Raw genomic sequence first — 14,249 nt, 5'->3', positions numbered from 1 at the left:
CAAATTACTGGGACACTTTAATGTTGTATGTATTCAGTGTGGAGGTGTTAAGCAATTGTAGAGAGTTCTGGCCTGAATCATTAAATGCTCTGAGAATTACAGCATTTGTTATAAACTAGAGCTGGAAACAAGTCCTTTTGGTAACTTGTCATTTCTATTACTTCGGCAGAATAACATATAGTTTTTTTGTTTTTTTTATGAGAAATTTGAAATATCTATCTTTTTCAAAACAGACAAAAAGTCAGAAAAAAAAACAGACAAAAAATAACTTTGCCTCCAAAGATGGAAAAGCGTTCTGAAAACCCATGGGGTTGTCAGATGGACAGAATTGACAGATAGTGTCCAATTATGGAATATTCTGAAGTCATTTTATTGGATAAACAGTCAATAACATAATTCATATTATTGACTACAGTTTTGCTAAGCGACAAATGGTATACTGCGCACCAGTATGGTGTCTGAGACTGGGAGACTATATAAAATATGCTTTCAGAAGTTCTCAGACATTTTTCTCGACGAAAATTTCGGCACTGCTCGAGGAAAAATTGCTGATTAAGGGCCAAAACGTTGGAACTCCGCAATTTCCTTTGGAGTGATCTCTTTTGTTATATTGAAAAGGAACTGCGTCTTTAAATGCTCAATCAAATGAACCTTCTTTGAATAATCTAGCCCTACGGATTTTACATGGTCACACATGTGAGCATCGTTCTCTGGAAAAGTATGAAATTTCGCATCTTGTCGATAGTGGATTTAAGGTTACCATGCATAATTTCCATCAAGGCCACATTCTTTTTTTTTCTTTTTTTTTGGGGAGCTCAATTCCAATCTCTAAAATTTTACAAATTTTCATGTTTAGAGGTTTTTAGAGTTAGAGTTCTTATTGACAAAGCTAGCTCTTTACTTACAGTTATTTACTAGAAAGGGTTTAGTTCAAGGTTCTCTTAAATGTAACTCCCTCTGTCAGACTCTGTTTTCTAAATTCAAGTGTAATATTGAAAGTGAACAATGCTTCGGGAATGATTATCATCCCTGAAAAAGCTCTCTCCTCCCAATATTTAACGATAGCATATAGCGATAACCGAAAATATCAAAATGGTAAATAAAAGTCACATTTTAACGGTTTCAGGGCGAGTTGTGCGACCATTTTTTTTTTATTGAAGAAATGTCTCTCATGGAAACAGGTAGGGACACCTCAGAGTCAATACTCCCCGTAAAACAATAACACATTAAAAAATGAATATAAATAGGGAAATGAAAAATAACCTGGTTTAAATTTTAGTGAAAACAAAGTTCCTGGTACTACTTAACCCTCCCCCCTCATGGGAAATGAGGGGGAGGAGGGTCAACACTCCCCTTTACATTCCCCACTCATGATGTCTTTACAGAAGTTTTTACAACATTTTTGTCGGTAAGTACATTAATGTAATGTTTTATGTTGCACATGTTTTTTTTTAATAGGAGACTTGCTCCACAGTACCGATATTGCATGCTTAGTCCAAAAATATTCCCAGGAACGAAGGTGAATTAGAGACCAATTTCTACCCACACCATCACCACCCCCACAAATCTTCAATATTTCTTTGTGGGTCTCTCCCTCCCCCTGGAAAGCAATAAAAGATTGATAAATGCGCATAAAAGGGAAAAATAAGAAATATTTCCATTTAAATCTTGTTAAAAACAAAGTTCATTGTACCACTTACACTACTCCCATGGGCACTCATGATCCTCTAGACCAAGTTATCTCTTCTAAGTCTATGCAACATACGTCTATTAAATTAGTATAAACATATCGGATACTCCTATTTCCCTGTATTTGTGGTTTTATCCCGAACTACCGTCAATACTTGATAGTACCCTGAATATTAAATATGTCAATTGTAAATCATGGTAACTATTAACACCGCAAATCCCTAAATAAAAAGCAGTCTGGTTAAATTTGGCATTTACCAAAATCACCGAATAAGATATTTTTGAAACAGCTGCTTACCATGTAAATTACAAGCAATTAATTGTATATTAATGAAGCCTGACACTTTTGGCCTGAAAGTGAGAACCACGAACTCTTAGGCAACTTACCATGAAAGCTTCTTAAGAGTGGAAACTGACCCAGAAAAAGATTGAACGATCAATGACGACGAAGCTTTTGACAAAAAAAAAATTCTAGGGTAAAATTTTAGAAACATTACTTAATTTTTTCAGCAGCCCACTCCCCTCTCCTTTCTGTATTGGTGAAAACAGTCTTTGCTCTCAACCTGTTATAAGACAGGCTACGAAGACCGTCCAGAAAGTAACCTTCGATGATTGTAAAAAAAAAAATGTTACCAATACAAGCAAAAAGATGCATAATATATCGAAAACTTCTTCTTTGCTTTACTTTCCCACAAAGTTACCATGCATTTTTAAGCACTTGTCGTGAATCTGTACAAGCTTAGAAATTCCATTAGCAAGATTGTCTACCGTCCTACCTTGAGCCAGCATGTGAGCTAATCTTAAGCCGTTCATCATCAAAAAACCCTAAATCATTCTTAAAAAGGACAGCAAAAAGGTTAAAACTTCGACTAATTACGGGAATCCAGGGACAAAGAAACAGTGAAAGATGCGGGCCATTATAAAACAATGAATCCACCAAAAATCTTTGTAAGATTTCTAGGTTGGAAGGTCAAGGCAGTCGTTTTTTGTGATGCTAAGGGCGAGAGATAATAATTATGATTGACAGTTAAAAAATTAAGATTGTCAGTATACCCTGACAAACGCCGGGGTATACTGGCCTCAGATGTCATTTTTGAACAATAAAGCTGGACCTTCCGTTACTCAGGTAGCTAAGAGTCTTCTGGAATATTAAATAAAAAAAACAAGTTATTTTTAACTGACAGTAAGGAGCGACATTAAAACTTAAAAAGAACAGAAATTAGTCCGTATCTGAAAGGGGCTGTCCCCTCCTCAACGCATCGCCCTTTACGCTAAAGTTTTACTCTTTCTCACAACTCTATTTTTTAAAACAATAGAAAACTGTAGCGTAAAGAGCGAGGTGTGGAGGAGGGGACAGCCCCTTTCGTATACGGAATAATTTCTGTTCGTTTTAAGTTTCAAATCGTATTTGTGTACAAGAAAAAAAAACAAGAAGACTGTCGTCAAAGTTGTATTAACCCAATCGTCTACTAATTAACTTCAGGGCTTCTTTAGTATACTCTAAGAAGCATAAATAACTCAGATGTATTTATCATAGAATAATTCGTTGAACCCTAGGACTTGCGGTCTTCCATAGCTAAGATTCAGTTTGAAAACTTTTCACAATATTTCTAACCTATTTCTGTTCTTCTAAGGTTAAAAGCACAAGTTAACACTTTATTTCTGCAATCAACAGTTTTGGATTTCGGAGACCTCATCTCTTGCTTGATTTTCTTTTATGTTTTAGTCTTCATATGAACATTGTAGGTTAGGAAATAAAATAAATTCAATTGCTATAAAATTAGAAATAAAAGTTGTCGGTCGAATCCTTCCATAAATCTAGAAACGGTTTAATTTACATGATGAAAAGAGCCAAATGAAGACGCACCAGAGCAAGCTTGTCTATTTAGCGGTTTTTTCTTTAGTCCAGTGATTTTCGACAATTTGTCTAGTAATGTTTATCGCGCCAGTGCACTGACAGCGACTGTCCCATATCTATATTACGCTGACACGCCTTTCGCGTTGTTGCACAATAATCGTGAGGCATACTCAAATCAACCGTTTAAGAAGAACTTAATGAAATGTATCAGTTGACCAGATCTTTTATGCCTTGTTTGCTCTGAAAGTTCAGTTATGGTTAATAGTATATATGTTGATGTCATTTCTTCGTTTTTGCAAAAAGGAGATAAAAGGAAAGGAGAGGATTAAAGGGATATTTATGGGGAAATGTTCTTACCTTCCCCCCAGTTAGGTTAAAAGTTTTACAACTTACAGAGGTGAAAAATTTTCGTTAGTACCCCTGATGGTGCTAAAATGAGAAAACATTTGGGCGAGAGACGAGCCCTGGACTCCTTTTTTGGCGCATGATGGTTTTGGCCCAAGAACTTACAGGCTCAAGTTTTAAGCCACTCAGATAAAAAAAAGGGATTGCTCATTTATGGCGCTTTTTTGGGGAAGCCAATATTTTTTGTTTTTCTAGTGTATGCCTATACACAAGCTGCGCCACCATCGTTGCCGAATGACGTCTGTAACTATTGGCTGGCCTGAGATAGAGCAGACCAAAGCTCCACTGGCTTGCCCTATCCTCAGCTGCACTTCCCGCTCGCTTTACGAAATATCTGGTCTCTTCGACCTGCTCAACAGTTGAATCGCCACATTTTATGTGTAGGGAGAAATCAGTTGTTTCCATGCTCTTTGTTTTTTCTGTGTCAATCTTGAGGCAAAGTCGGCCAGCATTTTCAAGGATAGTATTGTGGATATCTTGGATTTTGGTCTTGTTACTGTCCATCAAGGCAATATCGTCAGCAAAATCTAAGTCGGCTAGTCGTTTGACTTCTCCAATTTGGATGCCAAACCCTATATAATCACGTAGTCAATGGCGAGGAGGAAGAGGAACGGAGAAAGAATCAAGCCCTGTTTTAAGCCAGACATGATACGGAAATATCTAATATTCCCTTCGTGGGTCTGAACCAGCATTCTGTGTTTTCATACAATGCAAGAATTAGAGCCACTATTTTGTCAGAAATTCCAAAGTATCAAGGATTTTCCATAGGGAATCTCGGTCGATGGCGTCGAAGGCTTTCTCGAAGTACACGAAAACCAGGTACATTTTTCCTCACCATTCATTGCACCATCATCCATAGTGTGTAGAAGAAATCCTTGTAAGAACGGGACGGCCATAACCCTTTCTGTTTGTCCCGCAGGTGATTATCGAGGACTGTCTGGATGCACCAGAGAATAATCTGTGAGAAGATTTTACCTGGTATAGATAGGAGACTGATGCTCCTCCGGCTGTCAAATTTTTTGTGTCTCCTTTCTTGAAAAGTTCGATGGGCGTACTTTTTGTCCAATCATCGGATACCTTCTCAGACTTCCAGATACTATCAAAGATTGTAATCCACACTTCCAAATAGGTATTCAGTGATGTTTTTATCCTCTCGGCTGTCATTCTGCCAGTTTTTGCTGCTCTGCCATTGTTCAGCTTACTGACTGCCTGTCGAACTTCTGAATCACAGAGTTCTTCGGTGCTGATTTGGTGGCTAAAAACTGGTTTTCAGGGGGGTTGCAGGATATCTGGGATCCTAAGGGCGGGGTCTGTTCAGAATCTTCTCAAAATGCAAAGCTCATACTACGGAAATTTCAGGCGGGTCTGAGACAATTTTGCCATTTGCATCTTTAATTGGTCCGTTTACGTTTCGGCATTTCCCCACAATTTTGTTGGTAATCTTGTACCAGCTCTAGAGTGACTTTAGAGTCAGTCTTGATTGAGAGTTCATACTGTGAACGCCTCTGTTGGATGTAGTCTGCATATAGTCTCATTATACAGTAAGACTCAATTGTGTTTCCCCATGGACTTTTCATAATCAACCTTGGATTTGAATTTGAACCAAATTCCCATGAGACTTTTTTATAACCAGTCTATCTTAAACCTGTGATTAATTGAGTGACCTTCACCTAATAGGCAAATATTTTAAATCATTGACTGTTTGGAATTTTGGATCAATAATTAGGATTCACTGACCTTGACCTAATAGGCGAATAGTTTAAATCATTGATTGTTTTGAATTTTGGATGAATAATACTATTTTTATAACGAGTACTAATTGCATGACCACTGTAGCAGTTGAATAAGTGAGAATAAAAATTTCACCGATTGAGTTGAAGATTCTTTCGCTTTTCCACTCACTGAATCTCGTTTTACGAACCTTCTTTCGTCTATAATATAAATTCACCCCGCATTCTACTCTATGATGTGTCGAAACCAAAGAATTATTGTCCCGAGTGCCGACTGCTGGTAACCCCAAATTCTGTCCAATGCGTGTCAGGATGTGGCCGCTGGTACCGCGCAGGCGTTAATAAATGTGCCCAAATCGGGCTAAAGGACCATACCGGTGAATAGTTATGCATCGACTGTCATGCAAAAAAAATCCCGTGACTCCAAAGTCGCAAGCACCTCAACCCCCACAAAAGCCTAGTGCAAAGAGACCTGTAAGAGGAAGCGGAATCGGCACCTCTTTACCACAAATTACTACGGGACCTAAAACCAACCCCGAGCTACCAAAAGGGACTAAGCCGTCTGTGGTAAGTGTAGACATTCTTAATTATGAATCCGAAACAATTCGTCTAAGTGAGAAAATTAAGACCCTGGAAGCCTTTATCGGCATCTCAAGCAGAAAATCTAGAAATCCAGACAAAGCACTCAACGTTTCTATCAGAAATGGAGGAAAAGAATGATCAAATTAAAGTGTTGACAGGTCATTTGGAGGTTAAAGACTTTCTTATAGCCCAGCTGAAACAAGAGCTCTTGGTGGCTATCGAAACCCACCCTTGTGACCCTTCGCAAACTTCCCGGGACCCAGTTACCGTGTCAATGCAAACGGACAATGATTTCGCTGTTGCTAACCAAAATTCACCCCCTAATAATGAAGTGCAAAACATAAAATCCAGCCCAAGCGTAGCCCATGACTGTGTGATCCTAACAGACGAAATGAATCCTGGTGACACGTCATCAGCTAGTGCAAGTGTACCCATTCCGACTCTCGCTGTGAAAAGTGACGTAAGAACGTACGACAGTAAAACGGACAGTGCTGCTCGTAAATACAACACGCTTTGCCGGTTCTTTGAACATGGGATTTGTAGACGGAAAAAAAGTGTCAGTTTTTACATATATGCTTAAATTTTAGATCAATATGTTGCAACAAAAATGATTGTAGTTTTGACCATGTAAATTTGTGTAGTGATTCAACTTGTACCGACAGAGAATGCGTTTTCGCTCATATCACTCCTGACTTTCGGAAAATAAGAAGGCATGCGCCAACGAGCACACCATTATGGCTCCCTGATGGTGGTGCTTGCCGGTGTCAGCGACATCCTTGCAAATATCAGACAAAAAATAGTTTCGAATCTCTACCAAGCTTTCAATACCAAAAGCCCCCCATCCCTGAATACCCCGACTTTAGTTTCCTCTTTCAGTTTTCCTCCCCCTCCCATACGCACTTCTCCCCCACCTCTTCCCACCGTGCCCTGGCATAACCATTTTCGAAATTTTTAGATAGCAGGCAGAACGATCCACGCATGGAATAGCTCCATGCAGAGTTTCTAAAACTTCAAATAGTGAGACGAACGCTAATCTATTTTCTGCTCCCTGGTCACTGTTTCCGTCTCGTAACCGTTTTGCTGCCCTTCATGATGAATCAGATAGCCTAGTTATTGAATTAGATAAAACTGAAGTCTCTCTTCCGCCTAAACAGATTTTCACAAAACAGACAAAAGTAAGCAAAGTTAGAATTGTTGAAAAAGAAGTCCCTTAATCACATTTTCATTTTCTTTCTTTTTTTACTTTAAATGCGGAAAGTCTCAACGTTGATAAAATGGGGGAACTTGAGGGTTATGTTCATGTAACCAGAGCTGATATTATTACAGTTACAGAAGTACATAAACCAAGTCCTGAACCTCTTACAATACAAGGTTACAAACAATTTATTAAACTAAGACATCAGAATCATCCGTTGGGTAAGAAAGGTGGCGGCGTAGCGTGTTTCATACGTGGGCAGTTGGCACCGCGGCTTCTGCAGATTCCCCATACTGATGACGATATGAAATAATTTGGATTATGATTTGACCAAAAAAGCTTCCGAAATCTGTAACTGGTATTGTTATTTGAGTGTTTTGTTGCTCATCTAGTATGGCATCTTTCCAAAAAAAGGTCTTGGCTGAAAAGTTAGATTTTTGTGTTGATTTCATTACTTCTAAGTACCCGAATGTTGAAGTTTGCGTTACTGGTTATAAGAACGATCTAAGAATTGAAAGTTTCCTCAGAAGACAAGGACTCAAGCAAATACTAAAGTTTCCGACTACTAAAGGTAATACTAAACTGGACGTAACTTGCACAAATTTGTCAGAATATTATAATGAACCTCAAGACCTACCTTCCCTTGATGGTAGCTACCACTACATGATAAAGTGGGCTCCGCTGCCTTCGTATAAAGTAATTATATGTCGTTGAGAAAGTTTCCTCCCGACCTCTTTCGAACAGGGGTCTCTTATAATTTGGAAATTGGATTACATCCGAGTCCTGAGATGAGGTAGCAATTTTAGAGTCCTCTGATGAAAAAGCTAAATTTTTGCAAGATAAATTAAGAAATAAATATGAAGAATGCTTTCCTGAGAAAACTTTTAAGCTGTGCAACACAGATTCTCCATACATAACCCAAGAAATTAAATATTTGATTGAGTATCAAATCCAACTAAGAAAAGAAGGGAAAATAGGAAATGCTAATATGTTCCACAACAAAGTACTTAAAATGCCAAGAAAAGCTGCGGCTGAGTATTACCACAAAAAAATTGATAATCTTTTTGAATCAAAGCCTAGCATGTGGTATAAGGAAATAAACGAATTTTTGGAAACTCCCCTAGTGGTGTTGATTTTTGTTCAGATTCTAATGATGAAACAGTTGCTAACCAGTTAAATGGTCATTTGTCCAGAATAATCCAGTCTTTGTCGCGTCTTACGTAAATAAAACGAACCATGAGTATCAGAAAATTCTACATGATGGCGTACTTTTACCTACTATTTCTGAGGATCAAGTTTTTAGTAAAATAAGGAAACTTAAACGAATTAGTTTAATTCCTACAGATATTCCGATTGAACTTATAAAGGAATTTCCTGACAAATTGACTAAGCCCCTAACGCAGATTTTTATTTTCGTTTCAACTTTTTCAGCTTACCCACAAACATAGAAAATATGGTATCTTACTCCAAACCCTAAAAAGATACTGAACTTAATTTTGATTGTGTGAGCCCAATCACTTTGACCCCCTTGTTCAACAAAATATATGAAGGTTTTGTATCAAATTGGCTAAAAGCTGGAGTTGAACCCCTCCTTGATCCTCATCAGTACAGCAACAGAAAGAATGCATCAACATCCCATTATCTAGTCAGTCTTTTACATTTTATTTATAAGCATGTTGATGAACCTGGTAAATGGCTAAACTTAATAACAATTGATTTTAAAAAGGGTTTCGATTTGATTGATCATAACATTTTAATTTCTAAGCATTTAATTGATTTTAGAGTGAATGTTGCTGTTGTGAAAATGATTCAGAGTTTTTTAATAAATAGGTTTCAAATTTTAAAATATAAAAAGTCTTTCTCTGAACCCGAGCCAGTTTTTTGTGGTGTACCTCAAGGTACAATTCTGGGTCCTATTCTTTTTCTAGTTATGATCATTGATATTGCTAATGATTGTGAAGACCGCTGGAAATATGTTGACAGCCCTACCCTTGGAAAATTTTGTGAAGCAAATGAATGTAGCAAAGCTCAAATTTTAATTAATAATGTGAAGACTGAAGCTTCCAGTTCAAATATGAAAGTAAATGACAGTTAATCTTCAGTTTCAACTATTTCATTTTTAAATTCTTCTGAACCAAATTTTCTACCAACTATCTCTGATTCTCTTAAAGTAAGGAAAATTAAACTCTTGGGATTTATTATTACCAGTGATTTAAAATGGAAAGCAAACGCCTCTAGTCTAGTAAAAAAGGAGAATGTCGAAACATGGTGCCCCTCCAGATCACCTCCTCCGAACATTTACATCTTTTATTCGCCCAATTCTGGAATATGCAGCTTCTGTATGGCATTTTGGACTGACTACTGAGCAAAGCGCCAGGATCGAAAGAGCTCAGAAAAGTGCTCTAATGATAGTTTCAAAGCAGGCAGAAATGTCGTATGAAGAGCTGCTGACGAAGTTTAAAATGCAAACTCTGAAAAAAAGAAGAGAGAAACTCTGCATGGATTTCGGAAGAAAATCTCTGAGTCACCCAATTCACAAAACCCTTTCCTCCCCCCTAAATCCACTACAAAACGACTCCCGTGCAGGGTTACAGTGCCTGTTGAGAAACTTCAGCCGGTACGCTGTGCCCATCAGCGGTTAGCAAAAAGTTTTATACCTAGTTTTGCAAATATGTATAACAAAAATTTCTAAATTTTGACCCATCATATTTTTTATGTATTCTCATTGATATTATTGTTTTGCGATTTATTTTTAATATTGACTTTTTAACTAAGTGTAGCTTTTCTTAATGTATTTTTTTTTACAATGAATTATGTTTGACTTGAACGTCACGTTCTGAAGATGATATATATATATATATATATATATATATATATATATATATATATATATATATATATATATATATATATATATATATATATATATATATATATATATATATATATATATATATATATATATATATATATATATATATATATATATATATATATATATATATATATATATATATATATATATATATGTATAGTGCTTTTAAGATATATATATAGTGCTTTTTTTGGACGTAAAATTCAAATTTGGCGATCATGCTTTGATAGTAATTTTTAACATAAAATTCTATTCATTCATTCATTCTAGAATCACTATGTTTCGCCACTTCCTCCGCCATGGCAGCTTTTCTACCCAAAATGTTGCGTTTATCCCCTCTTTCCCTCCTTTTAACTTGTTTATCTAGGTCTCTTTACATTTGATTCTTCAGAACTGTGTCGCTACGTTCGCCACCTTTTAAGAGCTGCTGGTTTAAATTACAACGCTCACCAATTTCCAGGTGTCCCAGATAGCCATTGGTCTTTGAGTGTCTTGACCTACCCAAGCGTAGCTCCAACCGTCTGATTGTAAACCTCCTTGACGGTGTTCCAGGTTGACTCCAGAATGACATCAGTGTCAATATCTAAGAGCAGGATTGGGCAAAGGAGGATTTAAGTTCTTAGGTAAGGTCCTGTGTATGGGTTTCCCTATAGTCCATGGATTTCGAGATGCAAGTCTCAAACGGATCAGAAAAAATGTTGGTTTTTTTATAGTCACATTTTGGGGGACCCACACCCCAGAAGTAATCCCCTACAATTATTTTAGACCCTTAAAAAGTGGATTTGAATATTCCTCCCTCACCCTCTCCGTTCCATAAGAAATGGGCAGGGAAAAATAATACATTGAATTTAAATGGCCGTATACTAAACAACGCATTGTTGTTACTATTACTCCAACACATGTTGCTGTGAAAACGCTTTTAAATATGACTTTGTTTAGTTGGTTAGAATTAGTCCAGAAGTCGAGCTTCCAAAACCAAAAATTAAGTTTGGCTACTAAATTTAAGCCCAGTGATAAAAACTAGCTGAAAAAGATTTTTTAAAATTCCAAATAAGTCCCTTCCTGGTAAAAGAGAGTAAAATATGACGAAAATTTATCGTGAAAATGGTGTGTTGGAACTCTAACACGCATGGCAAGGTGCGATACGCATTGCGGAGCTATGCCACGAGTGGCTGATGTTTGGCACACGTGGGAAAATCGTACCAAGTACGACATAATAACTGGGCCAAGTGTCTCAGAACTGTGCAACACTTGTGACAGATGTGGCACTTCATGGTGTATGCCAGGGGGCATAAAGTGGGCAAATTCTCTACAACTCTTAAGATGTTGGAGGTATATTGAGCCTCCAAAATAAAAACAAATACAGACCGAGTCCGTTGATTTTGAATTGAAGTTATCAGTTTTTTTATACTAGGTTGCATCAAGACCTACTGAACCACAAACAGAGAAAAGCCCAGAGACTCAATCCAATTAATTGAAAGGCAATTGTTTAAATGGCTGGGGCGTGGGTAAATTGTGGAGGCATGACTCTCTTATTAAACACATACTTGTCAGGTTAGTTTTTGGAAAGGCATGCCTGTCTAGAGTCTCAGGCATGTTGACCAAGAATTTAAAATTGACAGAGGACCGTTAGATTGGCTGGAATGAGAGGCAAACAAGGCACGCCCGCCTATGGTCTTAAGAAGGTTGACCAAGAACTTAGAATTGACATAGGACCATTAATTTGCTTGAAATAACAGGCAAACAATTGTTTAAAACCGTCTTTATCTTCCAAATAGTACCTATTCGTTGCCTAAGCTCAGCCCCACATTGTGAGAAAATTTCAATTTTTCACAAAGGATTTATTTTCCTCATTTTTTTTTTCAGCGTTGAAAAGTGTGGTTTAAAGAAGCAGGCTATTAGATATAGAAAGGGTACATCCCCTTCAACTTTTGTATTGTATTTTTGATAAACGGTGTTAACTTTGGCAGAAAAAATATATACAGTTAAGCCCGCAGTCAAATTTGGATTAGTCAATTTGTGCTCAATCATGACTAATTTTAATTTTAGTATCTGTAATGTTATTGTTTTGTTTTCAGTCTCACTTTTTTCTTAGTTATTTATTGTTTTTCCACTACAGTGTTGTCTTTGCTTTCTTATGAGTACAAAAAAGATAAATACGATGGCTCCTGCAGAAGGCTAAAAACCGTAGTTTTGATCCTGTAAAAGATAAAGCTATAGTTGAGGGGCTTCATGCTATCTCGGAAAGCAGTTGAGTTAGGTGAATGAAACTATCAGGAATGAGTCTAGGTCCTAAAATAAATGCTGCAATTTTTTTTACTAAGCAATTATCTTTAATCTTTCTTTATTTCTAGGGCGTAGGAAATTTTTAAGATGACAAGTCTATACCCATATAAATTTTGACAAAAAAAACATCTTTGGGCTTTCAGTCTCTTTTTCATTGGCTTAAGTTTTTGAAAATGCAGTTTTGTCATTTCAGTAGGATTTTAAGCCTTACTCATGCTTTTTCCTTAATTTAAGAAAAGATTTTCAACTCTTTAAAATCTTAAAAATCAGGCTTGAGCGAAGGTAGGAGGTTCAAAACACTTTCACTGCGTCCCCTTAGAGTAGATAATCCAAAAGTTGAGCAAAGATAGGAGGCTAAAATCCCTTCCATTGTACCTCCATTGAGCAGTCCATCCAAGGGTTTAAATCTTATAAAATGAAAATTGTAAAAAGTCATCAATTTTTCAGTGGTCTTTAGAGACGGAAGGGGTGGGTAGGTACTTCAAAATACCTTTCCCTGGGATCATTGAAGCTCTGGACTCATTCCTGAGAGTTCCATTCACCTTCCACTGCTTTCCAAGACAGACAAAAGCTCCTCATCTAGAATTTAACCCTGTCAATTTTGAAGAAAAAAATATCAGGAAACTCCTTTATGCGGAATATATAAAAATATTGCATTTTGTCAGCTTCCTTCTTCAAAACACTTTAATGAATTTATAAAAATGAAAATCTAGCATACATTAGGATACCTTCCAATAGTGTCAAATCCTACTGAGTATTCTCGTTAACAAGCACTTACACATCAGTCCAAAGGCGTTAGATCTATCATAAATCTTAAAAGTATTTGACACTTTATCACTACTATCAAAATTAGATAGACTGAAACAATAATAACTTCAAAAAGGTAAATAACCTACCAAAATAATTCCCAATTTCGCAACAATGATAGTCATATTTGCAGTAAAAAAAAAATGCTACTATCAACTATTACAATAGTTACGTAGAACTGGTTTGCTATTATCTAGTCAATACAATACTACAGTTTATCTTCACAGTGCTTCTCTGGACCATGCGATCAACTATGACCAGTGGTTTTTGGTACCCTGAGGGATTAGATGGTATATCCAGTTCGTAAATCATGCTGCATTACTTATTGTTTCTTTAATGCGACCTGTTCATCATCTTGAATCAAGGTATTTGGGGTAGCCATCCAGGTGCTACCTGAGGTACCACGAAAGTAGATAATATGTACCGTATTTGCGCGTAAGCTGAAATGGGAACTATTGTAATGGCTCTGTACTGAAACAATAGTCTAATTGCGCTCTAGACCAAAAAATTTTGCATCGTACAAAAGCTCAATATGTCAAAATGAAAATAAAAATCAGAGTCAACTCTGACGTTGCCTATAGTATATGGTATATAGTATAGACTTCGCATAAAGAACAACTTCGTATTAATGAGTCGTATAAACTTCGTAGGGGCTCATTCATTCGAAAATTAAAATTGTTAGGGTTGTTTTTAAGAATTAAAAGTGATCGGTGGGCAGCTGGCCCTCCTCAAGCGCTGTTTTTAACCCAAATATACCCGACGAAAATTTTCGAGATAGCTATTTTGTTCAAATAAGTCCAAGGGTCAAATAACTACGTCTCC

The 14,249-nt window shown here is 36.8% G+C and overlaps 1 protein-coding gene across 1 annotated transcript in view; it reads right to left on the bottom strand.

Annotated features, from left to right (window-relative positions):
* Window positions 1-13,616, bottom strand: part of LOC148939941 (uncharacterized) — a 117,113-nt gene extending 103,497 nt beyond the window's left edge. Inside the window, exon 1 of the mRNA XM_089105875.1 lies at window positions 13,517-13,616. Within this exon, the coding sequence (XP_088962001.1) occupies window positions 13,517-13,552 (36 nt within the window). The 5' untranslated portion in view covers window positions 13,553-13,616. The remainder of the gene's footprint in view (window positions 1-13,516) is intronic.
* Between the last annotated feature and the right edge of the window lie 633 nt (window positions 13,617-14,249).

This window comes from Artemia sp. Qi Xiang Cuo, chromosome 20 (genome assembly GCF_049724085.1).
Source record: "Artemia sp. Qi Xiang Cuo chromosome 20, ASM4972408v1, whole genome shotgun sequence".
Lineage (NCBI taxonomy): Eukaryota > Metazoa > Arthropoda > Branchiopoda > Anostraca > Artemiidae > Artemia > Artemia sp. Qi Xiang Cuo.
Note: the sequence above shows the minus strand (reverse complement) of the source record. Positions and strands in the feature narration are given on the sequence as shown.